The 26,129-nt window shown below is 38.2% G+C and overlaps 3 protein-coding genes across 4 annotated transcripts in view; 1 reads left to right on the plus strand and 2 right to left on the minus strand.

Moving 5' to 3' along the window:
- Positions 1-36: 36 nt before the first annotated feature.
- Positions 37-5,982, minus strand: LOC116850790 (BTB/POZ domain-containing protein 1-like). The gene is made up of 6 exons (XM_032829441.1): positions 5,356-5,982; positions 3,051-3,737; positions 1,833-1,992; positions 1,566-1,723; positions 1,260-1,494; positions 37-1,143 (listed from the first exon to the last, which is right to left on the minus strand). The coding sequence occupies exons 1-6, from the start codon at positions 5,730-5,732 to the stop codon at positions 982-984; spliced, it is 1,779 nt and encodes a 592-aa protein (XP_032685332.1). The 5' UTR covers positions 5,733-5,982; the 3' UTR covers positions 37-981.
- A 793-nt stretch (positions 5,983-6,775) lies between these two features.
- Positions 6,776-26,129, minus strand: part of LOC116850792 — a 112,010-nt gene continuing 92,656 nt past the window's right edge. For both annotated transcript variants that reach the window (XM_032829445.1, XM_032829447.1), the window contains exons 3-5: positions 12,398-12,513; positions 11,064-11,394; positions 6,776-10,193 (exon numbers count right to left, since the gene is read on the minus strand). In XM_032829445.1, the coding sequence (XP_032685336.1) occupies positions 10,008-10,193; positions 11,064-11,394; positions 12,398-12,513 (633 nt within the window). In that variant the 3' untranslated portion in view covers positions 6,776-10,007. The remainder of the gene's footprint in view (positions 10,194-11,063; positions 11,395-12,397; positions 12,514-26,129) is intronic.
- LOC116850791 (neither inactivation nor afterpotential protein G-like) overlaps positions 23,614-26,129 on the plus strand; it is a 143,913-nt gene continuing 141,397 nt past the window's right edge. The window contains exons 1-2 of the mRNA XM_032829442.1: positions 23,614-24,011; positions 24,964-25,087. The gene's annotated coding sequence lies outside the window, so the exon portion shown is untranslated. The remainder of the gene's footprint in view (positions 24,012-24,963; positions 25,088-26,129) is intronic.

A 26,129-nucleotide genomic window follows, 5' to 3' on the forward strand; every position in this document is an offset into this window, starting at 1 on the left:
TATATATATATATATATATATATATATATATATATATATATATATATATATTAAACTTGCGTGTGAATAAATAGATAAAGATATTATTTTACTAGAGAATGATCATTAAAATGGTGTTACATTACTTTCGTTTAACTATTTTTTCATACTTAGTTTAGCAACAGGAATCGTAGAGCTTTCAGTTTCTAAATCTGCACATTGTGTAACTACCAAAAATACTAACTTCCACTAAAAAATATTCCACATGTTTTTAGGCTTTATTGCATAATTAGCTTTGCATTGAAGAGTGCTGTACGTTTCTTAGCTTTTTACAAGTTTAAATTATTTCCACGGTATACATATTTGGAACAAGATGTTTAGGCGAAATGGGAGTGTGCACATGATTGATCTTGCTTGTACTTTGTCATGATCCTTTAACGTTGTCATACAACTATATTTTTGGTTTACGCAGATCTCAATTAAAACGATAGAAAAATAGATTGTACATCTCCAATTCTATAAACGTTGATCTTACTTGTATAATTAATTAATAATCAACATATTTCCACTACAGTTGCGTCAATCAAATAATTTTAATATTAAATTTCATGAAAGACAAGCAATTGTTCTGTGTAATATTTAACGAGAAATCACAATGCGTATTATATTAGCATCACTGATATATATATATATATATATATCAGCAAACACTTATGTACGATTTATGCGCTTTTAAGTGTCTCAGATTTTTTTTCGATCGATTAAACTCTGTTTAATAAAACCGAAGAGGCACTATCTATATAAAATTATGACGAAAAATCTTGGGTTAACTCCTTTGGCATGTCCACAGATTACTTAAATCAAAGCGCTGCTTTCCAAACGACCACAAGACATAATTGACAAAAACTGGCATATATATTTTTCTTTTATAGTCTAATATAATTTAATTAATCTTTGCAATAACCAGCCAAGCAAGTACGTGAGGAATGTTGTTATTATACATTACGTGTAAAAGATAAGCTCGGGAATTTGACCTTCGTCGATGGATGTGCCGTTATTATCTCCCGTCTCATTACTAAATTCGAATTTCACCTTCCCATTACCCGAATCACAATCCACTATTACCGTGCGTAATCCCTTTGTGCCATAATACGAAAATGGCCCCTAAAACACAAAAGCACAAGGTATTTTTTATTTATGACACACACACACATACATATATAACGACATATTATAATTCAATTGATGGATAATTGATTGATGGAATTTTGCAAAGCTACCTTGAAAGTAGTCGACGCGGTATAAATCGTATTTGGTAAGATCTCCGCTAATTCTTTGAACATTAGACGGTACGTGTACTTTGAACCATCACAGCTGAGACTTGTTGCATTTGTAGCTATCACTTTCCCCGACGCCGTGTGAATCAGTTCCACGGACGCCTCGTATGTCGCCGGCTTCTGCATGCTACCGTAAACTCCGTAGCCGATCAGAAAGATACGTCTGTCCACGCTGAATCTGAATGAGGAGCAGCGCGTCATTTCGCACGGTTCAATCATCAACCTTCGCGAAATACAAAGCGTGATTACCGGATACGATCGCTAGTTCCGCTATATCCCCATTTGCTCTCGGTATGTTGAAACCTGCACACGGTCTGTTCCTTGCCCGTCATGCAAGATCGCGGCATCGTTTGAAATCCCACTAGAGGCTTAGGATTCAGTATGAAGTATGAAAATAAAGATAGAACCTGCAAAGTGCGCTTGTTGAATGTTTTCCATAAATTTTCGCGTTAGAAATATCCCAATCTTCGAGCTATTCAATATGAGACGCGTTCATAAAACGCACGTGATACTAGCCTCTGAATAATTCAACAAGCCAGATTGCGCTGGACCAGCCGTGAATTCTTCCTTTGACATAAGCGGGAAACGAACCAAGGACAGAGCGTTGCCTAAAACCTGGCGTTGATTTTCTGGGGTGACTGGTAACTGTTGTCTCACGCATTCGGCCTCCGACCACCTATACAAGAATTCAATGTGAATATGGGATGAATAATGATATGTCTAATGATATAATATCTAATGATATAATGTCATATATCAATGAAAACGCTGCTCAAGTTGTGCTCTTGTGTTTTAGGGGCCATTTTCGTATTATGGCACAAAGGGATTACGCACGATTAATGGGAAGGTAAAATTCGAATTTAGCAATGAGATGGAAGACAATAATGGCACATCCATCGACGTAGATCAAATTTCCAAGCTTATCTTTTACACATAATGTATAATAATGACATTTCTCACGTACTTGCTTGGCAAGTTTATTGCAGTCGTTAATCTACGCTGAAAAAGAGCCGGTCAGTAACAATAAATTGACCGATTTCTTTAGAATATTACATCAATTATTTAAAGCAGGTGTTCAAAGTAGAGTTATTTCACAGAAAAGAAATTTGAAAATTTATTCTTATTTTTGGGATATAAATTTTATTAATTTATTTTTTATTTTTGAGATATAAAGTTTATTTATAATAAAATATAGTTTATTTCTGTGAATAAACTTTACATCTAACAAATTAATTTTCAAATATTATTTTCTCAGTGTAACATCAGTGTTCTTTTTTAATCGTTTTAATCAGTGTTCTTTTGCTTGGTTGGTTATTGTAAAAATTAATTAAATTATATTATACTATGAAAGAGAGGTATATGCCAGTTTTTGTCAATTATATCTTGTCAACTATGTGATCATTTGGAGAGCAGCGTTTTTATTTATATCATATTATACAATTCACAAATGAAAAGCTCGCATTCAAATGTCTATCCAGATAAACTTGCACATATACACATAACATAATCACATATTGTATATGAATATGGCCAAGCACGAATCGTGCAGTAAAAGGATATCTTTTGTATCAGACAATCAAGTTCTCTGTGCATATGTATTATCTAAGTCTTGTCTGGATAGGCCTTCGCTCTAAATTCAAATCTGAGTATCTTATTTGAGACAAGTTTCAAGAAACGACTATTATTATAAGCTTTCAGAATAGATCACTTCGTTGTAACATACTTGCGACATACCTTAAGACAGCTTGAAACAGCTTAGATTCCCTAACGCGTAGAGTGTCTCTTTCCAAGACTACCATCAGCGTGTCGATATCAATGTCCGTAAAGCCATCCGCATTGAGAGCCTCGGTCGTGAATCGGTCTATGGTGTCCAAACACACCGAGGCTAATTGCGGCTCATCGAACAGCCGTGCTTGCGTCAAAAGCAGGAAGGCGTTGTCGCTGGTTAAATTATTCTTCAAAAAATCAACGCAATGCTTCTCCAAAGCGGACACCGCATATTTCTTCGCGGTGTACAGCGTTGTCATCACAGTCTCAGGATCTATCTGTATCTCGTCAGTATATAGAAAAAGGAGCACCGCCAAAAAGGCAGCGGGTTCTACATCAGGTACTTCTATTTCCGAAGAAGCTGTCGCGAACATCCCGTTGAACATCGCGTCGAACACGGCGCTTCCGGAGGACAGGACTAGTTTGTGTGCTGGTATACGTTGTCGTTGCGCCCCTCTTCCCACCAGGAAACTGACGTCCGACAGTATCTCGTTATTGAACAGGAACACGATTCTCTCGCGCATCGTCGCCTTTGTGCCCTGCCAATTGTACGTGACTGCAGGTTGATTATGCGTGGAAGAATTTTCCAAGGCGACGTTATTCTGCGATCGTCCTTCCAAATACGACGTATTCGCCGCGTTAGTCGGTGGCCGGCTGAAACGTTCCAAGCAGAATATATTGAATGATAACGTGCGACAAGCGTGACATTGTACAATAAATTATCTTCAGTCCCGCACTCGGAAAAAAAAAGATAGTGGTGGCAGCTATATAGTTAACACATTGTGATTATTAGCTTTATTGAGAGCAAAAGGCGAGGCATCAGCAAAAGGATTGCTTTGACTGCTTAACTTGAGATAGTACAAAAGAGTACATTTGTACTCTTGTTTAATTTTCATTTCATTATGTGGCAAATTGATACATTTAATAGTGAAGGTAAAAATGTAACCAAAGAATTTTGTGAACCCTAACTTGTTCAGGAAACAACGTTTACAAATATTTACATCAGGATTGTGCAGATTAAATAAATCCTGATGTAAATTTGTAAAAATTCTTTCCTAAACAAGTTACAGTCCACAAAATACTCTTGATTACATTCTTATTTTCACAATTAAGTGTACCATGTAGCCATGTCTCCTTGGTCATGTTTTGTATATTCTTCAGAAACTTCTTGTATCACAACTATTGATAATTTCTTCGTTTTATGAAGACTGTATATTCCTTGCATGTCTCGGCAACTTTTCGATAGAATGCAATGAATCCAAAATTCCTGTCTCTGTCTCCCATATAGCATCAGAAAATTTAAGCACATCTCATCTGCATACCAATGATTAGGTTGGCTCAGAATCCTACAATGATTTATCCTGCTTATGTTGTTTTGTACCATCTTACATACAGGATCTTCCTCTTATCTTCATATCTAAGCAGCACAAGATCTCCAGAAGATATCCTGGGAACATTCTCAGAACATCTTTTAGAGAATATTCTGTGGAGATCTGTACTGTTTGGGTAATCTCCTACACTATAATGCTGATTTTCGTGCTGAACTATTTTGTGAGATACGTATGCAGTATGAACTGTCATTTCCTCACAGAACAACTAAATTCCACTCAGTCTTTTCATATCTTTTCACAACTATGAAATATTTTAGTCCCCTTCTACCTCAGGTATGGTCTATAGTCTCCCTATGTTTCTTTTGCCTATGTTTCTAAACAAGTTAGGGGGTTCACAGAATTCTCTGGTTACATTCCTGCTTTCACTATTAAATATACTAATTTGCTATATAATGTAATGTTCAAAACAGGAAACTCTTATCTCATGTGATAACCAGAGAATTTTTTGGACTCCAACTTGTTTAGGAAACAACGTTTATAACTTTACATCAGCATTCTAAAGATGTAAAATGCTTTTTTAGTTAATTTTAGAACAAACTATACATTCCTAAACAATATCCATAGATTACTCATTGTCTACATAGGTGATAATTCATACATAGTTTACATTATTTACATATATAACGTAGATTACTATAATTTATGTCTAAACATCCAATTCTGATTTTAATATATAATTTACAATATTCTAGTTTACACATTATCTACATGTAAGTGTATGAAAAAACCGTATACACATCGCGTAGACAATAGGTAAACATAATCCGCATAGACATAATCGTGAAATCTACACAGCCTTGGAGAGTGAGCCACACCACTTCGCCACACTTGATTACCCAAAACATTCTGATCGCTGTGCACTCGTCACAGGCTTTACTCACTTATCGCCGCCGTTCGAGAACGAGGCCTCACTTCGCGCGGCGGACGAGCTGGTCGGCTGGTCCTCATCGCAGATGAAGTTGAGGGCGCGCCGTGCTCGGGAAAGGGTGACGTTACCGATGGTCTGCATGTTTCGTAGCGGTTCCCGCGATGAAGGTCCGCCTCCGTCGGCGGTTCCGTCGCGGCCGGCCGAGCCTGCCGCTGCCGCCGCAGTCGTTGTCACCGCTGCCACAGCCACCGTCGCCGCCGCGTTATCCGTCACGTCGCCGTCCTCGCTACCAGCCGCAGGCTCTCGATAGCTTTGCGCCGTCAGACGCAGGCTCTGCAGCCTCGACGCGACGTTCGGCACGTCGTTCAGGGAGGTCTCCGTAGAAGACATGTTCGCGCACGAAACGTAGTACTTGCCGAGGTACTGCCCCGTCTCATTTAATCGTGGCACTTCGCGCCAACGCGGAGCGACGGCAAGAGAGCTGGCCGAGCACGGTTACCCTCCTGGTCCTCTTTCTTCTCTTTGTCGCCTTTCTGCCTCTCTTTCTCTCTAAACACGCCGGGTGCTTGTAGCGGGTGAATGTTGGAGGGCGACCCACGCGCTACAACGACATCCCACTGCGACTTCTGCTCCTCCTCTGCTCCCTCACCGCGATTTCTCCCCCGGCCGTTCACTTCGCGAGTGAGGCGACAAACGTCACCAGCTGGTACTGACGATACAATCGCGGGTATTACCTGCTATCGACAAGACGCATCGGTTGTACCGACCGCGAGAAGCGCTCGACGTGTATGCGTGCGTGCGCACGTGTGAATTAGACACGCATGCTGCGCTGCAGTCGCTTGCATTCTTTATATAAATGGTGATAAAGATTGTAAATGGCGTTGAGGTACTAAACTACCGGAAACCACATATTGAAGGAAAGAAGGAAGACGATAAAGATTCGCGCCGCGAACAAATTTTGGGTTGGGCATTTACGCCTAAATTATCACATTATACATCTGTATATTATAACATAATAAATTACGTATGGAATGTCTGTAAAGAATATATGACTTTAATTTTAAGTTTAAAGAACATATAACTTGTTCAAAAATTATCAAGATAGCATAATGTCCAAAACTAGAACATAAAATGTCTTTAAGACTTACGATGTTCTTAAGATTTACGATTTAAAAACATCTTATGTCCCAGTTTTGGACATAAGACTGTGCTGTTTGGGTATAAGAAAAGTTTATATGTTTTTTAAACTTTAAGATCCCAAGAGAGATATAAATTTATAAAAATATATTCCAAATAAACTAAAATCCACATTCTCTGAATTCATTAAACGAGAAAATATTTGAATTTCAAGCGAAGTTATAATTAATCAAAGATAAAAGCATCAATTAATTTACGCCCCTAATATATTAGCAGAATAAAAATGCGTCGTTAAATAAGGTTTTATAACAAGTGTATTAATGATGTTTATGTACAATGTTTACATGATACAGGAAACATGTGTGCACATTTACGGGGTATTATGTATAAATACAACAAATATTTAATCAGCCCGAATTCATGTAAACTATGAATATAGCAATAACGGCGAAATATTGTATGTAGGAAGTGATTGGGGAGAATAGGGATGGGAGGGGAGCTATTTCAACTATATTAACATACTTATTACATCATTATTTGTGTTAAAATTATTGAGTGATATTACGGAACATCGCAATACATAAACAGCGGCTTGCATATTTTTCGCAGTAATATGTACACGCCTGTGTATTGAAGATCTTTCGGGATTAATGCGATACAACGTAGTTATTTTTTGCCAGTATATGTAGAGTAAAAGTTACAAACCTTCGCGAATGTACGTCAGCACGTTTCATTGATGTACGGAGAGTAGTCGAAGGCACCAATGTCGCTGCGCAAGATATTACTATTTACTAGTAAAGAAGAGAAAAACAGTTCGCGCTCGTTAGGCTAGACTTATTTTACTTATATCTTACGTGCATTCTTGCATCGATGTGCAGTGAAAAACTGCAAGATAAGAACTTATGCTGCAATTCTAAGCAAATATACGAGTAAATCGTAAAATCGTAAAGTCGTAACTTACGAAAAAAAAAATCATAGATATTTACGAGTTACCATATGATATACGATCCGCATAAAATTGCAGACCTACTCATAAGTTCTTACGAGTCTTACGAAAACAAGTTACGAGTTTTACAATTTTGTTTAGAATTGCAGTATTAATCTTAACGGTTTTTTCTTTACGTAATTATAAATATCTTCTTCCGCGTCCCTTACGATATAATCAGATTTGTTAATAATTGTCATGGCTATTGGCGTATCCAACGTTAGTCCGCACGTTGTACTTATTCCAATCAATGCCTCCTGTGCCAATATAGTCATTATTAGTTAAATATACCTCGCCACGATTTCTTTGATAAATTTTAGTAGGACTACAGTTCGTATATATCTTCATTATTGACGCAACGACGTACTTTGCAGATCTATGTTTAGACACAGTAAATTAAACTCTAATTAATTGCTAGATATTAGGGTAGACCGGGTCTAAATGGTCTCGGGGATATGTTACTGATATGCTCTTTTTAACATTTATTTTGAGAGAAACAGTGGATATATACAAAATCACGAAATGATCCTTTTACTTTTAACATGATACTTTTTTTCCGAGTTCCGATATCGAGTTTTATTAAAATCGGAATAATATTACAGTTAAAAGATAGAAAAACTAATTTAGAAGCAGTAAAATAAATTTTTGAGCCTCTCGAAATTGTGTATTAATATTCTCTATCGTGAGTGAATAAAATTAAGTGACGCGTTACTAGTTAGAATAAAGTTTCTTGCAAGTGTATGATATATTGTTTCGGATAATAAAAGCAATTTTTATTCATAAAATAATCGAAATTGAACATATGGGCGAACGAGTTGATGGATGAGTAAAAGTCTATAATTAAGGGTCGATAGGAAGGCTGTGGAGATCCTTCGCGAAAAATCTGGAACTGTTAATCAGGATATATATATATATATATATATATATATATATATATATATTTTATATGTAGCCTTTTTTTTTATATATATATTTCATGCGCTACTGGACAATTAAACCCGGTATAAGACGCGGTATAACCCAGGATAAGATAGTAACGCATGTTTGTATTTTAGTTATTATGAAACACACAAAATATACGGTTACTATATACGGTTATTAACATATAAAAGAAGGCTGCTTCTATCGTGTTTATATAGTCAGTCACAACTATTTACCTGAGAAGTTGTAACTTCGAAATAATGAAATATGAGGCGTCTAATCCCGGTCTCCCTTATATTCTATTAAGACTATTGCATAAGCTTATCGAATACACGCACAAATTTATAATATACAAGTAAAAGTACAGAATAGAAAACTGGCCGCATGTAAAATGAAGAATAGATTAGATTAAGGGTTGTAAATCTTCTAAGCTAAAGCGTTAAGTGACACGCAAGATACTCATACCCTGTGTATCTCGTTAAAAATTAATTATTAAATGAATTATTAAAGGAAACTATCGCAATATTATTTCGATACATTGCTCTTAAGTGGCGACATTAGTCGACCACTGTGTTCGTTGTGAGAAACATCCAAAATTTACGTTTGTTAACGATCATTACTTCGCCACTGTAAGAACATGACTTCACAATCGGCGAGTAGTGCAGTAATGTGGAGTTACATCTACTTTTAGCTCGTGTAAATTTGTCTTATCGAAGTAATTTGTAATAAATAAAGATGAAGAAATACTTAAGACACATGTACTATATAATAACAGATAATTGTAAACAGAACACCCAAGAGTGCACGGAAAAAAAGAACCTGGTTGAATCAACATGACATGTTTAATTAAGTAAGTTTTGGTGAAGATAAACAGATTTTCATTTATTATAATGAGATACTCTGGTATTTAACGCTAGTTGTAACATAGATAGACAACATATAACAAATCTATCAATTAGAAAAGTGATGTAGCACGTAGACAAACGACTTACAATCCGAAAGTTTCGGGTTTCACCAAAATAAAGACGAATTCTTTAAATACAATATAACATTTAATTAATTTTTAAATAGCTAATTTTCACAAGTAAAATAATCATATATTAACACCTAAAGAAACAACTTTCGCAATTAAAAAATGTAATAAAATTTCTAGTAAGAAATATGAATATATATGTGACTTTATTATTGTAACACCACATTTTTATAGTTATTTTAATTAGAACGCATTTAACCAAATTTGTTTCGTTATCTTAATCAAAATTATGTATGGTTCGTTGATTTTTCACCAAGTCTGGTTAATATATCCTAAATTCAGATTAATTCAACCAATCTTATTTTCTGTGTACGATACGATTAATTGACAGCGAGCGCATCATTTACAAAACGACACGCCACGTCCTCGATAATATCTAATAAATTAATTAGGTAATTGTCATCAGAAAATCGATGATACGATCGTTGGTAACGTTCCCTTGCGTTCTGCGATCCAACGACTTTATGAGATACTCTCCGCGCACACGTCTGCCTCGTACGTAATTTCGTATTCCCTTTCATACTATTGGTCAATCGCGACACACTCACACGCAACATATACTGTCATTTGAGAATGCGAATCGATACATTCATATCTCGTAGTCGAACTCTAGGTCTCTCAATTGATGTAGTTTACTCTTCGCTCTCCTCGCTTTGCTCAATGCGGCTTTTTTCTTCTTCGTCTTCGGCATGATTTCGCAACTGCAGCCACTTCGCACCCGGATGTAGTCCAATGCCCACTCGGTCTTGGTTTCGGGATGTCCTTCTTTGTAGTCCTAACGAGAATTAGTCTTTTGATTAAATAATGCTAAGGCTAACTCCACTCGGCAAAATCTTTCTCAACAGTTACTTATAACTACATGAAAATCTCGAATTAACTCTTCAAACGACACAAATATTACTGCAATCTCAAGAACATCAATATATATCATATTGGAATCGTTACAAGAAAAAAGAGAGATGGAAAGAGAAATATTAAGGGGATATTGAAGCTGAAAACTTTACCGACAGAATACTAGCATTTTTCTACAAAGTTTACGACGTATTGGTTATACAGAATTACAAATGCTTCTACGCAATGAAATTACATATAATAATAAATAGAAGCATTGCTTAATATATGGTGAAAACGAAAAAAAAATGTTAAACGTAAAATCTCAAGCTCGTAATAACGTAATAGCTCTCAATTAACGTAATATTTGCCTATTCCAAAAGTTCCACAGCTATAAAGTAAAAGTGTGGATGCTCAAAACAGAAAAATTTCATAGAACATTGCTGTATCTTTGCATCTGAATTCAGAAGTATAAGAATATCCGAAAAATTTGCAAAAAGGTGGTTAGGTTTTCTGCTGAATATGAAGTCTGTTTTTTCAGCTGTATTGCTGCACAGGTGCAATAAGTACAAAATATATTTCATCTCACTTTAACATATTGCATCAGTGCAGCTGAAAAGAACGGACCAATGGTGAAACAAAGCAACACACATTTCTGTATATACAAGAAATATATGTAAATGAAAAGAAGAGCGTGATTGTATTAATGACGATCGTCTCTGCCTTATCGACATGATTCGTAATCGACTTCAGCATCTCCTTAATCTCAATAATCAGAATTATGATAGAGATTTTGAACGATTCGTGGACGTACCTGCACTTTAGTAGTGTTGACGATAGCATACACGTACGCGAACTTCTGCACGCATTTAGACCGGTTACTTAACCTCCAGTCGATGAACTTGCACGGCCGGTCGAGGACGTCTGTCCTACAGGAGTACTCGAAGAACCTCTGGGTAATGTCGCCGTTTCGAAAGAGCTGGACGAACATGTTTCGTCGATTTCGACCGCCGATCGGTTCCACCATATCCACAATCGCGGGACAGCACTCGACCGCGTTGCCATCGGTGCCTATTAATTCCTTATGCAGAAGATACTCCATCTCTCGAAGTGTCATCCGCTTGTTCAGCATCCCTTCTAGTGTACTGCAAATCATGACGGAAAATATTTTTTCCCTGACCGAATTTCGCGTTTGAGCTGCTCCTTCCCGCATATTTCCCCTGGCAATGCAAACGAAGCGTAATTCTAAATCATCGTCGAGGCACGTTAACGACTGTCATACTAACAAGCAATTTAACGAGAGAGCGATATGTATGTGCAGAAACGTCAAAATTATGTCTCGCTACGCCACATTGAGCGACGTTCAATTTAAATCGGACTTAGCTCGCCGTCAGAATAAACACCGGTATTCCTCCCAATGCAATCGGCACGACCGCGCGCGCGCGAACGCTAATAGCTCGTATCTAAATTACACGGTAGAATGTTGTTGCGGTTAAAAAAAATTACACGGTACATGATATTTTACTTCGTTTCATATTCATTATTAGCATTTTATGCACGCTACCAATAATTAAGATAACAAGCGCGATCGATGAAACTAATGTTCAAACGCGACACGCAGCGCGTTTTCACGCGTTCTAATTAGAAAACCTTTAATAAGAGAATCGTCAACTGGTCGCGCGTCGATTGGTTGAGGGCGTCATGGACAGCCATAGCTTTGAGAAGAGATTAAAATGACAGTGAGTGGAGTGAGAAGATAGGAATAGTGTTAGCATATAGTGCGCTAATTGATGGTTTTTCATATCTTATCTGTCTTCCTTTGGTAAGTTTTTAGACTAAATAAGTTTTTAGCACTATCTATTAACACTATTCCTGTCTTTTTGCTATCACTTTAACCTTTTCTGAAAGCTGTGGATGTCCATGAAGCCCTCAGCGCGCGACCAGATCACGTGATCGAATTGACGACTTATTAAAGACTCGCTTTCTAATTCCTCTTAAATCTCGTGAAATGAACTACAATAATAAAAAACAAAGCGATAACAATATGTAATATTTTTCAACGTTAAAAGATTAGTTTATACCTAAAACGCGCACACAATAAGATCGATATTTATTTCCTTGAATTTTAATGAAAAGATCCCTACTCACAAGTGAGGGACATGTTCTCTATAAAGATGGTCCTTGTTCTTTCGAGAGGAGAAGGAATAAGTCAGATTGTTGGCGGCAGCAAGCCGCGGGCACAGGACTGCGGTCAGCCAAACCACCTGCAATAAGAATCACGAAAGCGTATAAATTATTTGTTCATGTGTTTAATATTACATTATTTTCTATAAAATTTATAAGTTAAAAAGATATATTAACCCTCCGGAGATATACGGAGAAAATATACTAAAAATTACAATACAATTTTAATACTGCGCAAATCGCAGTGCGTTAATAAAAATGTATCATACATATAGTAGTAGTTCGCGTCTACTGATTAGAGACATTAGTGATATTTTGTTTGACTTCATTTCTTTTTTTTTTTTTTTGATAATTGCAGAACTTTTATACAAAGTACAAATTGTTTTATTACATATATAAGAAACCTTAGATTAATAGCTAACTTCTAAATTTGGAATTTGTAATTTTGTATGTTAATAATTTTTCTAAATTTCGTTTTCGGTAAAAATATTGTGATAGCGCACTTTTTTAGAATGTATACTTTGTGCAAAAGGACTTGTAAGTCAATGCAGTCAAAACGACATAGGATTTTTGTGGCGTCCAGTTGGTACTCTGACATCCCCTTAATATTAAAGCGGAAAAATGATCTCGGCCATCAGGATCTAATTAAAAATGATACGAAGAAATTCCTTGAATTTTTGCAACGTAACATCTGTCATAACAAGTGAATAGCACTTTCCAACTCGCGCCTGATAACAACCGTCAACCTTATGCATTTCTGTCGCGACAGGTGTGTGAATGTACGTGTGTGTGTGCGTCTTAATGCCACGATCGTGCTATTTTGACGCGGCATAGTGCAAACAATAACTGCGTCGTACCTGTCAGCCGCCAAGGGACTAATGCGCATGACTTGACGATTTTATATTTCGCGAACTGTCAGATTAGAATAGAACTTAATATCGCGGCGAAGGATCTCGCGCGCGCTCGCGCGTGAGAAAGTATCCGGGACGTCGGAGATTGGCGCGAACGTGCAATAAAGCACGGTGTTAGTCACGCATCGCCCGAATCCGCGCGCGGCACACGTGAGGCGCGGTGCACGTGTGAACTTACGGAGGTGAAAACATTAATTCGGCTTATAATTTTTATGCAAAACAGGCCTCACGGCGCCGCTGCGCTCGCCTCGTTAATACGAGCGTGCCTCTTTCTCGCGTACAGCACACTTTCGATTTAATTGCGCCGTATAACTCGTCACCAGAGAGTACCGCGGAACCGGTCCGCTCCATTCACCGAGCTAAATCTCTTCCTCTCTGTTTTTTTGTGTCCGCTGCGGCACAGCAAGATCTTTGAGACGCGTGTAAGGTGCAGTATTCACGATTGTTTATTGCACTCGCGAAAAGAGGGTGATACTTGGCGATTCGGCCGCGAATATGAATAGAGGAGACTGGATCTAGATGGCCCCAGAAATATATGTTCTGTGCATTTTTTTTAGTATTTATTTTAAAAGGAACAATGGATATGTACAAAATTGCGAAATGGTCCTTTCAGAATAAATTTTTTCCCTGAATTTCATTAAAATCAGAATAATGTTATAGTTAAAAAATAGAGAAAATTGATTTAGTAGTAGCAAAAGAAATTTTCGAAATATTCGAAATTTTGTCTTGAACTCCTTGTATCTCATCTGCCATGTCGGATTTGTGACACTAGAAACGAGGAATAATATATGCTGATGAAAAATATAGTTAACAGGATTGTAGCAGGCATTAACACACAGAAGCAGGCTGTTTGCGTCATGTAAAGTCAATTGTATAGTCAATCACAACAATTATTTGTCTGAGAAGTTGTAATTTCGAAATTCTGAAGTATGGAACATCTACACGGAGAAAAATAATTTGCTGGCCCAATTTTCTACTAGTCTAACAAAATCTTTTCGTTATTATATGAATAGCAAAAAGATTTGCTAGGAGTACTAATCACTATTTGTTGGATATAATTTGCTGAATCTACAAATTATTTTACTGTAAGAACTATGATGGATTTATATAAGCAGTTGCAGTTTTGCTCCGATAGATAATAAATACTAAGAATACATTATTTTGCATTAATAGCAAATTAACGTGATTCTTAGGACAAATACACTTAACAAATTTTTTTTATCCTGGCAACGAAACTATTTCTATTCTGATAACGAATAATTTGTAAAATTAGTTATGTCAACTAAATTTTTTGCTGTCACTACGAATATGCAGTAGCAACGACGATTTTGCTAAAAAAGGAAAATTATTTTTCTCCGTGTAGTCCCGGTCTCCCTTGTTTGGTGAGAAAACTCTAGAATAAATTCTCAGCAACATGTCAATTCTCCCTGATTTCTCAAACATACGATCGTCTCGTTATTAACATCACGACCTTACCAGCGTCTATGAAGGCTGATGCTCGACTCAGTCTGTATACTAAGCCATACACACATTATTATTGACTATCGATGACACTTTCTTTCACGCGACCGCGAAGCACCGCTGAGGGGCGAAAGTCGAACGAGAGCATTGCCGACGAGGCTGATATAAACGAGACTACGCGAAATAGTCCAGCATCGCCGACGTTTAATTAAGCCATCGTTCCTCAGGGTGAACGGTTAACTAAGCGGCGCCTCCCATACGGAGAACTCGTATTGGGAAGACTGCGTTCGGATTAAACGGATATTCACACACGCGGGGACCACACATCGCGTTCTCCCCGACTCCTTATCGGGCTCTTGCATCATCTGAACGGGAAAGGAATTCTCTCGTTGGCACCGCGATTTTAATCGTATCGAGACGTGCCCGCCGGCTCGCAGTGGCAGACATTGCGGCATAACTTAGCGATACTTAGCGCTTAATTGCCCGCTAAATCAAGAACGATCGCGACGAACTCAGTGCGTCCAAATTGTCCGATCGTAAACATAATTGTCGGCGAAAATGGCCCTTGTCACTTATTAGGGTGAAGCTGAAGTGGATGACGAATATGTCGATAACGCGACCGTCACTAACACGAGCTTACTATCTTTTTCGTACTCCTTGCACATATAAAACTTCTATAAATGCTTTGTTTTACCATACCAGCAGGAAACATAACCACATATATATAGAAATCTTTCTGTAAACTTTTCAGATATTTTGAAGCTTCTGAATTCAGATACGAAGGTATAGCAATATTTTTCACAATTTTTCTGTTTAGGACATCCATACTTTCGGTATGTATGAGTTGTGGAACTTTTGGATCAGCCAAATATCCCAACTGACAGCTGAAGATTTTACATTAAAAATTTTTTTTTAAGTTTTTATCATATATTAAGCAATGCTTCTATTCATTCTTGCGCATACTTCCATCGCGTAAAAGCATTTGTAATTCTGTATAACCAATATGACATAAACTTTGCGGAAAAATGTCAGTATTCTGTCTGTAAAGTTCTTAGCTTCAGCATCCCCTTAATACGCGCATAAATATCGGGAGTTTAATGTGATATTCAAAGTGGAATGAGACGTAACATAATAAACTGCACGGGCGCGAAGCAGGGATTATCCCTTTTCCCGTGTACAAGCCGCGGGTATCTCGCGTCGACGCACGAGATTTCACGGCGATGCTCCTAAAGAAAGGAAGTTAAGCCGCCACTCGCTACCTCGGGGTTGCGCCCGGGCCAAGAAGACGTCAATTAGCGCCGCGGATTTCTCTCTCTTTCCCCCTCGCTCCACGACGCGATAATGAAATGGCCGTGCGCTCAGGCGCGCGCCAGAAAGGCGCTTTCGCGAAAGTCGAAGTTAGCCAGTCGTTCCTCGCCCGTGCACGATAATCCCGGGTGTATTTCGGCGGGGGCCGGTGCCGACTGCTTGCGTCGTAATTCCGTCCGCTCCGCGAGTCCTGGGCAATCATCGTTCGTCTTGCAATTTTAACTAATGACAGTCTGACAGAGTTCGCCATTACCCACCCCGATCATTATCAATCCTCGGCGAATAAAGATTTACCGCCGCGGCGTGTCTGTCCGCGCCGCGTAAGAGCCGCGTAAGCTACGGTACTCGGATTGCAAACTCGTTCCGCGTTTACGAGTGCGCGCATATTGCGCACCCATTGCGCACAACGCGCGCACACGGGGGTTCCGCGCATTGATCGGCCAACGAAAATACGGAGCAATCGACTATAAGTCACCATGCGACGGCGAAGTTAACTGGAGACGACGTTTTTATGGCTTCTTTGCGCTCAGAATCCCGTCCGGGTCCCTCTCGAGTAAACGTAATTTATGTACATCTTAATTGGGTATACATTTCGACCCGGCCGAGTGTATACGCGCTATTTGAAGGCGTTTATTGACTATCCCGTATCGATCGTTAACGGCCATTGAAGTCAATGGATTCTTATCTCATCGTTTTGTCGGATCGCTGGGATATCTAGCGCCCTCCCGAAGATGATAAATCATACAATTATTACAGACGTGATACGTCAATGTAGCCGTCCGTAACGTAATTAATCACGAGCGCATTAACTGTGATACGGGATTGACCAATCGTATTTCTCGTTAGGCAAAATTGACAAATACGATTGATCAATTTCGCCCGAATAACTGGACGGTTAAAGTTGGTAGAAACGGGCGTAAGAAATATAGTAAACTTCGCTAGAAACATAACAGAAGACCTTCTTGCTAACTTTCGCAAATAGTTCAGACAGAAACTCTGCCATATGAATTAAATACAAAACATATGTGATATCGCAGTGCTGGATAATTATTTCCATCCATCTTAGCTAATCTCCCATATCTAGATAATTTTCGTTATGGCCACAAGACCATTTTTCGAGCGTAATGGCCAGATTGTACCATTAGTCTAATCCAAAAAACACTTAAAACTTATTTAGAACCAATGATAAGGTAACAGGCCTCTCTATTTCTCTCTCTCGCTCTTATCCTTGACTCTTTGCCGTCACGGTGTATCAACGAAGAAAGAAATATCACTTCTCCCACGTGGAGGCGACGGGAAATAATTTGTGACGCAATTAGAGTCCCATAACGCATTGGCGATGACGCTACACCGCCGGCGCGGCACGGCGCGACGACTAGCCCCAGCCTCCGTATCTCATTCCTCCCGGAATGCACTCGCCGGGTCCCGCTGCGATATACGTTATGCCTACGATACACCACGTATATTGATAACGTTCGAGGAACCGAGAATGGTATCGGTACGGTGAGGACGCGGCTTATCGGTCGACGTGTTTATGCCTCTACGACGCGCCACGTGAATCGCAATGGGTCGTGTGGGTGTCCCCGGTGATCCCACTCTCTGTTTGTGGATTGCCGGTCGCCGAAAGATCGGTGACGATCGGTCTCTCTCATATGTATAGTATCGTACTATGCGCAATGTCGTCGACGATATCTCTCAATTTGTATCGACTCGCATCGTGCTTACAGGTAAACCTACCCAAAAGTTACACTCCGATTTCTTTCTAATTCGGCACAAATGTGAAAGTACAAAAAATATTTAAGTCATATTTTTTTGTTTTGGTTCACTTTGAGTTTCACGAATAGTTTATAACTTTTTAATGTTCTTACTCCTATTATCAACAAGTGCAACAAAATAAGAAATAAAATCGCATAAGAAATTGCATAAGAAATAAAATTGAATACAAGATATAGATGTTTTTGATTTGCTGATTATGAATATGAAGTCAAATGTATAAAATTATTTGTATAAATAATAAAATGTTTAAACAAAACATGTAAAAAGTTGACAAAAAATTATTTATAAAAATAATTTCTCTTGGCCAAAATTCGAACCATTTTTGACTAATTTAGCACAGATTTGAAATATTTTAGTTGGAATCTGGGCTAAAGAAATTTAGAATGGTTTGTGTCTCAGCTTGCCGATTTTGTTAAAATTATTTAACTATATCTTGTATTCAATTTTATTTCTTATGCATTTTTGTTATACTTGTTGATGATAGTGAGAACATTAAAAAAGCTATAAACTGCCTATGAAACTCAAAGTGGACCAAAATAAAAAAATATGACCTAAATATTTTTTGTACTTCTACATTTGTGCCAAATTAGAAAGAAATCGAAGTGTATTTAATGGGTAGGTTTACTTGGGTAGATCAGAAGACACTCAAATCTTTGCATGAAAAGAAAGACGCATTGAAGAGACATAGTTCTCGCACGGTAAGAATTGTGTTAGCGAAAGGGCGAGTTTTGATTGAATCGTTGGAAGAAAAAACCAAATACACTTTCATGATTATCACGATGTGAAATAATCGATTGTGTGGATTTTACAATTATCTTAATTATATTATGAGCCAAATTTATTGTGTTGAATTAATCATTAAATTTTTTTATACAATATTGTGCATTTTTTATTATTTTGATGCTGCGATAAATTTATTAAAATTACAGCTAAATTTGTTGTCACACTTTACACCACATAATGTTTTGAGTAAATTTTAATAATGTATTTCTGCCGCATTTTTACTTATGTATAATAATATAAGTATCACGTAGATCACTCATAATAGATGCAACCTTTACAGATTGACTGGTAAAATTTTGTAGGAAGCGACCTATATATAAGAAAAAAATACATGAAAATTTGTTTATGTATCTTTATAAATAAATTTGTTGCTGCATCGACATAAAAACATTTTTATATTATTACATAATATAATTTACTGATTAATTTAGTGCAGCATATTTGCTTTTTAAATATAATTAAGACAATTATAAAATTTCCACCACCGATTGTCTCACGTCATGACAATCACGAATGTTTATCTCAAAGTACTCGCGTAGAATCCGTCGCATTACGTTCCAACGCATTTCGTGGCGTACCTCTTACGTCATTGACTAGACTCTGGATCATTTGTAAAGGGAACTTTCCCCGATAATTCATCGTGAGGGGGGGGGGAGCGTGTTTCGAGCAATATTATTAATCCTCGCAACGAAAGGCGAGTAAACGGTTAATTAAAACTACGACGCTTTAAATCTCGCGTAGCGTAATCGGGGCCTGCGCTATTTATCACTGCCGTCGAGACCGGTGAGATTTACCGGGTACACTGGGAGATCTAGGCGAACGTGTTATTATATTTAAGAGGCGTGTGCGCGCCTATGAAGTGCACGGTTTCCGCTCGTAACACGCTCGTAAGGTTCGCGCAACTAGAGCGACATTACCGCGAAAACGATGAGCGCGCGCGGGTCATACCGTCATATACAACGATACGCGCTCGGCTCGACTGGAGGCGGCATGTTACGCTCGCGAGCACAATCCAGCAAGCATTCTCTCTGCCGCCATTGGCCGTAAGTTTTTCATCGCTGGGACTGTGTGCCGCGATTGGACGAACGCGTGGCAAGAATTTATGGGCCTTCTCGCGTGTATGCCCGGCAGTTGCCTGTTCGCACAAACTGTGCCGTTAACACTGTGCGTGGCGCAAGTCGCCTGTCCCGATGCTCAGCGTATCGTAATAATGAGATATTGTATCGTGTCGTTAATAAGCCATCGCGATTTGAATATCAATTCAGCGCGGCACCGCGCTGCATTACGGAATGGCGAAAGGCTCTCTTGCGAAATGTAATCGCGGAAAAATGTCGCGTCCCACTTGGTTTTACCACGATCGGCTACGCGAGATCCTGCAACGACATGCGGGTGGCGTAATAGAGTCATACGCGTCAAGTCATACGCTACTATCGAGTTGAATTACTCGAGCATCGACCGTAGTTATGCAAGAATGATCCAACCTACATAAATATGTATAATTCGAGGAAAATGAAGATGATAATTTGGGACACATAATGGAAGTATACACTGAGAGAAATTATCCGATAAAAAATTTACAAATGAATATTTCCGATCAAATTCCGATTGATTTTTGTACCCAATCAAGAAACATCCGGTGAGAAATGTCGTAGTTTTTTGATCGGGTTATCGGATAAAATGCCATTATCGGAAGTATCCGAAAATTGATCGGAATTTGATCTGAAATATCCGTTTATTAATTTTTTATCGGATAATTTCTCTCAGCGTGTGAAATTTTCTCCGTAATTCATCTGCATAATTTTCTCTGCATAATTCATCTGTCGCGTTTCTTATAATGAACTCATTGCACTGATCTTGAATCGATTCTTCGTATAATTGATTTGTCGAGGAAGGAAGTGACCTTCCACGACTTTACTGCTCCGTTCATTGAGATTTGTGCGTCTATCTGGCGAGGGGCTAGTGCTTTGGCACACGCCACACTTTCGGCTTTTATGTGCGCTCGTAACGACCCACAGATCACATTCCAACAAGGTTTTACGGCGTGTTCGACTAACGCTAGACGTCACAGACGTTATGCACTGGATATATATACATATACCTTGAATGAAAATTGAAATAAACCAACTCGGCAAAAACTCTTATATCTGTCACTCAAAAAAGTACTGGTCCAGATGGAATTATAAATGTTACAATTAGAATTTATCGCTGTTTTTTGTATCTGCTAGAAAACTGTCTGTCGTACGTAGAATTTATAGCAGCAGCATTCCAGCAATGTCTACTAGCAAATTTAGGATATGGATATGAGAATTATATATTCATTTATCTTTCGTCACTAGTCTTTTTTACAACCACAATTATTTTTGTAAGAACCATGACTGGTCTTAATCTGGATGGGCACCACACAGAAAGATTTTCTTGCTAAATTTTACAGATAGTTCATGTATAGATCCTATCTTTATCATGTATGGGCATGATATCCATTAAACGCTGCAGACGCTTTGAAGTGCTTAAAGAAAAACCATGATGATTCATACGGCGCTTCAAAGCATTTGTAAAATGTCTAATAGACCGCATCCTATATTGATTGAATACAAAACATGCGACATCGTCAATGCTTGTTAGTCACTTATTTATCTTAGCAAATTTCTTGTATCTTATATAGATAATTTTCGCTATGCAAAACTGCAGGACTTGTTTGAATATATCTTCAACCTTGATCGCTGGTTCGAAGAAAAAGACAAACAGGCATCTCGAGAATAGTAACTTGCAAAATATATAATTGTCTTCGTTAAATCGCAATTAGACACGACGAGCATCTGTCATTCGCGCCGAGAAGCAAATCGGTGCTAATAAGTCTTTAGAGGATCTCCACGCGCTGACGACCATCCGATAATTACGACGACTATCCGGTACTTCCGGATAATTTCAATAATTAGATATAACAGAGACGCCAAATTCAGCCTGGCCGCTAAAATGGCAGCGCTGAAACGGCCGGTTGGCAATCATTAACGGCAGTTTACATGATAAACTCGCGACAAGGCTCGAAGCAGCGACTTTATATTTACCCAGCCGTCAATGCAACGCTCGTATCATTAGCATAGTCTTTGTACGTCTATAAGGACCGGAGGCACTCCTGGCTTATTGCAAAGTGCCAAAGGTGGTTTCAACACCGGCGTTTCACCATTATCGAACATTTCGTGAGAGAGTCACTCGACCCTCGCCCCGTCGTCCACTCTGTTTTTGTCGATTCCAGTCTGTCGTTCAACTCTTCGATCTGTCCTTCGCATTTCACACCGGCATTTGCATTGTGATACAACACTTGACATATATCTACTCGAGACTAGCTACACGGAGAAAATATTACAGTTCTCTTTTTTTCATGTAAATTCTCTTCAATTTTACTCTCTAAATTTTGGAGTATCACTGAGTAACTCGAGTTCGAGAGATTTTCCACTCACTTAGAGTGAATTTTTCACTCTGAATCGTCGAGTGAATATTTTCATTCGATATCTGATGTATTTCCTTGTTATAGGAATGTATCCAATTTAATTAATTGAAATATCCGCTCATATAGAGTCAGAATCCATTCTAAGACCTGTGTTAATAGTCGTTACTTATTTGAAGTCGTGTTAATGGTCGTTACTTACTTGAAGTGAGATACTCAAATTTGAATTTAGAGTTAGATATGAATTTTTCAGCTAAATTACAATTGCAAACCCAATGTCACGTCTATTATATGATTTAATTGGAAAGTTCAGATTCAACTCTAAATTTAAATCTGAGTATTTCATGTGAGACAAGTTTTAAATAACAACTATTAATACGGCTCTATACTTGAGTGAAATACTTTTGCAATTTTGAGTGGTAGTATTTTCGTTACTATTATTTCGAATGAAAATACTGCCACTTTCCACTCGTTTTGAGAGAGAATTCACTCTGAAAAATTTAGAGGGTACTATATCTTTATAGTAAAGCAAGAATAGATTATAAGTAAGGCTTATCTTGCTAAAGAACATAACAAACTTTCCAATAGCATATTTCAGTTCTTAAAATTTAAACAGCCCATATGAAATGAAAGAATAATCAATTGCTGCAAAATGTTGACTTATTTCTCGATTATAAAATTCTATAATAACGTTTACTATAAAATTCTTTTCGTGTACGTATCTTAAGGTTCTTCCACAATGATCGCAATGTCGATTGCGCGACTCTCGTTGCGATCGCAAATTTATGACGTGAACTTGTCTGGAGTTGCAACAGCCAATGAATGGTACAGATTTATAGCGCTTGATGTTTCTGAATAGCTGTTGCAACTCCAGACAAGTTCACGCCATGTATTAACGCTGCGATGAGCATTGATTGAGACTGATTGTGACTGATCGACGTTGCGACCATAGCAGGAGAAGCGTTGCATCCGATTGTTTTACACGACGCGAATCAGTCGAACATCGCCAACGACGAGACAGCTCGTCATCCTTCGAGGCGAACGCCGGCAACGGCGAACCGAGACTCATCCCTGTACACCGTTCACCTGATTCTTTTCCTTCTGTAAGCGCGGTGAGGCATATACGACGAAGGTGCTCGCCGCACAATAGCGATTAACGCTATTGACATCGGCGCGCGACATGCGGCTCAAGTCGAGCGCGATGTAATTTTTTTCAGCCGTGGAAAGGCAAACATCGTGGAGCGCATGACAAACGGCAACTATCGAGTGCCTGTTAGAGATAGTAAGGAGCAATGAAAGGTCCTCCAGTATGCCAGCACAATGAACGGCCGCGGCCGAGTGGCTCGCACGGAAGGCCCCCGCGGGCTGTTTAGACAGCGAATGCTTCGTGTGTTATGATTGACGTGTATAAATATTTGGTTAGTCGCCTTTCGTGCGTGTGGCGCGTACAGTGCGTAAATCGTACGTACAGTTATGCGTGCGCCGCTAGCTCGCTCGTTCGTTCGTTCCTTCCTTCGTTCATTCGTTCGTTCGTTCACTCGCTCGCAGGACACTCCTCTCCTACGCTCCTTGACACGGCAAATTAATGACGACTCGCTCGTTACGCGCTACTCCGTGAGATTTCGCAGATGGCCGCGAGTGCTATCCGACAGATTGGAGCGGAATCGCTCTGCGAGAGGGATGCAGCCGTAAGGGCGTCGTAAATTTCTTTTAAACCACTGCGTGCTTGAGTCTGCGGCGTAAAATCGCGATTGGTGGGAGACTGAGGGATGAGTCCGTAAGTTTCCGTGAAGTACCTGCCAATGTCCTGTTGCGACACCTGTTCTCGACCTATTATTGGTAATGCGACACGTCGCGATTGTGTCGTCATAAGAACGAGTGGAATGTTAATTAGGTATGAAAATATTTTCTAATGTACCTTATAGTTCGATAATCGATAAAACGTATACTAAGGATATTTACGACAATTAATTTCGATCGGACTAAGTAGTGGTACGCAATTGATATAGAAAAATAGAAAGATGATTATCATTAGAATCATAAGAACTATTAAGTATATACACTGAAAAAAAGTCTGGTATTTGTAACTACAATCACATAGAGAAATAATTATTATAAATTATAGTCAAGAGAAAGCTGTTTTTTATTAAATTCTACTATAATAGTAATAATAACCTTATATAAATGTTATTGCTACCATTTTAAATGGTACAAAAAACAAAAAAATAGTTCGGACTAAAAGTAACTATAATTTCAGTTAGATCAATTATTTTTTCTCTCAATAGATTCACTTTTTATTTTTATTTTATAATGCACTTCGTGCATAAGTAGATCTGCGCTTTTCCACGATATCTTAATCCGATCGATTCGAAGGTAGGAACATTGATTCAATTAATCTAGGGAGTTTTTCTATAAAAGCTAAGGTTTTTTAAGATTGTAAAAAGGTGTACATTTTCTCGCTTGAAAAATATCTTATATTAGTATAAGCAAATATATTATTAGTACAAATAAATATTTATCTTTCTAGATAAATATAAAAAGATATTTATCTTTTAGATATCTTTTCTCTCAGTGTATTTGACAAATGTCGACGATTTTACGCCACGTAGACACACATTGATCGTTTTGGTATTCCTTTCTTTCCCTTTGCTGCCCTCTCGTTCCATTGATATCCTGTTTATCGAGATACAAGCCGAAAGAGAGCATTAGAAAACAACGTCCCGGCGGCGAAATACACCCACGACTCACTAAATCATTCGCGCGAAAGCCACGCGGCTAGATCCACCTCCTCTGCGCGTCCAACTGCGATTCATAATATGTTATTTCCAAATTGTTTTAAATTACAGGCTCCACAGGCACGACAAGCCCATGCGATAATAGGAGAAGGCGTCCATCCGACAATATTTTCTTGCGAGGCGTCCACACGATGAGTCTGTCTCTCCCTGGAGCATTGAGCGCCGCGCCGAATCGGTGAGTGGCCTATGCTAATACCGTATACGCAAACATTCTGATCTTCTTTTTTCACCGCGCTATTCCGTTGAAGATTTAAGAAATACGACGAACAAAAGTGCAAGCTGTAATTTCTCCTCGCACTGAAAGAAAGATTTTGTTGTCGAAACGTAAATCTGGTATGTCAGTCCAAACAATTTAGTCAAAACGGGATTAATTAAGTGTTTGGTAATTGTAACCAAAAATTTAATCGCCACTATTTTGCCTTACTTTTTTGGCAATATGTTTACTTAATCACTGTAAAAACTAATGTGTTAAATTTAACACATTTTATGTGTCCCAAATCATCCACTCTCATTTATGTGTAAATTTAACACAAAACAAATGTATTAAAAAGCAACACGCATAATATGGAAAAAATCAACACAAGAATTTAACACTTGAATACCGTTAGGAATCACAGGTTGTGTTAAATTGACATATTTAATATGTCAGACATAGATTATGTCAATTTTACATTTTCATTTCATGAAAACCATAAATTAATACGTCTCTCAAATGTTAAAGTAACGTTTTATTTTAGTTAATTTAACATTATACATATGTCAATTTAGCACAAACTGTGATTCCTGACGGTATTCAAGTATTAAATTCTTGTATTAATTTTTTACATTTTATGTGTGTTTTACCATGTGTACTTTTTACCACATTTGTTTTGTGTTAAATTTATGCATAAATGAGAATGGATGATTTGGGACACATGAAATGTTAAATTTAACATTAATTTTTACAGTGTAAGCAAAATAGCTGCAGTTAAATTTTTTGGTTGTAACTATCAAACATTTGATTGATCTCATTTTAATCAAATTTTATTTTCGTCAATCAAACCCTTTTACCTCAAGATTCCGCTACTACGCGCCGACGTGTACGACAACGCGCCGATGGCGATGTAATATTAATCGCGATGCGAGGTAATCGACGGAGGAGAAAAAAGTGCACTCGCCAAAAATGCCGGCGGTATCTTCATCGCGTGCCAACAGCATCCGGCATTCGGCGATCGTGT

This window comes from Odontomachus brunneus, unplaced genomic scaffold (assembly GCF_010583005.1).
Source record: "Odontomachus brunneus isolate Ranch 3 - 2012 unplaced genomic scaffold, Obru_v1 Obru_scaffold_156, whole genome shotgun sequence".
NCBI classification, from domain to species: domain Eukaryota; kingdom Metazoa; phylum Arthropoda; class Insecta; order Hymenoptera; family Formicidae; genus Odontomachus; species Odontomachus brunneus.

Bases quoted from the DNA above. Each gene is read 5' to 3' on its own strand.
- LOC116850790 (XM_032829441.1), bottom strand. From the start codon at position 5,732: ATGTCTTCTACGGAGACCTCCCTGAACGACGTGCCGAACGTCGCGTCG. The intron at 1,495-1,565 runs GTAATCACGCTT...CTCCTCATTCAG, and splicing joins GGAACTAGCGATCGTATCCG to ATTCAGCGTGGACAGACGTA. The intron at 1,144-1,259 runs GTAGCTTTGCAA...TTTGTGTTTTAG, and splicing joins CCGCGTCGACTACTTTCAAG to GGGCCATTTTCGTATTATGG.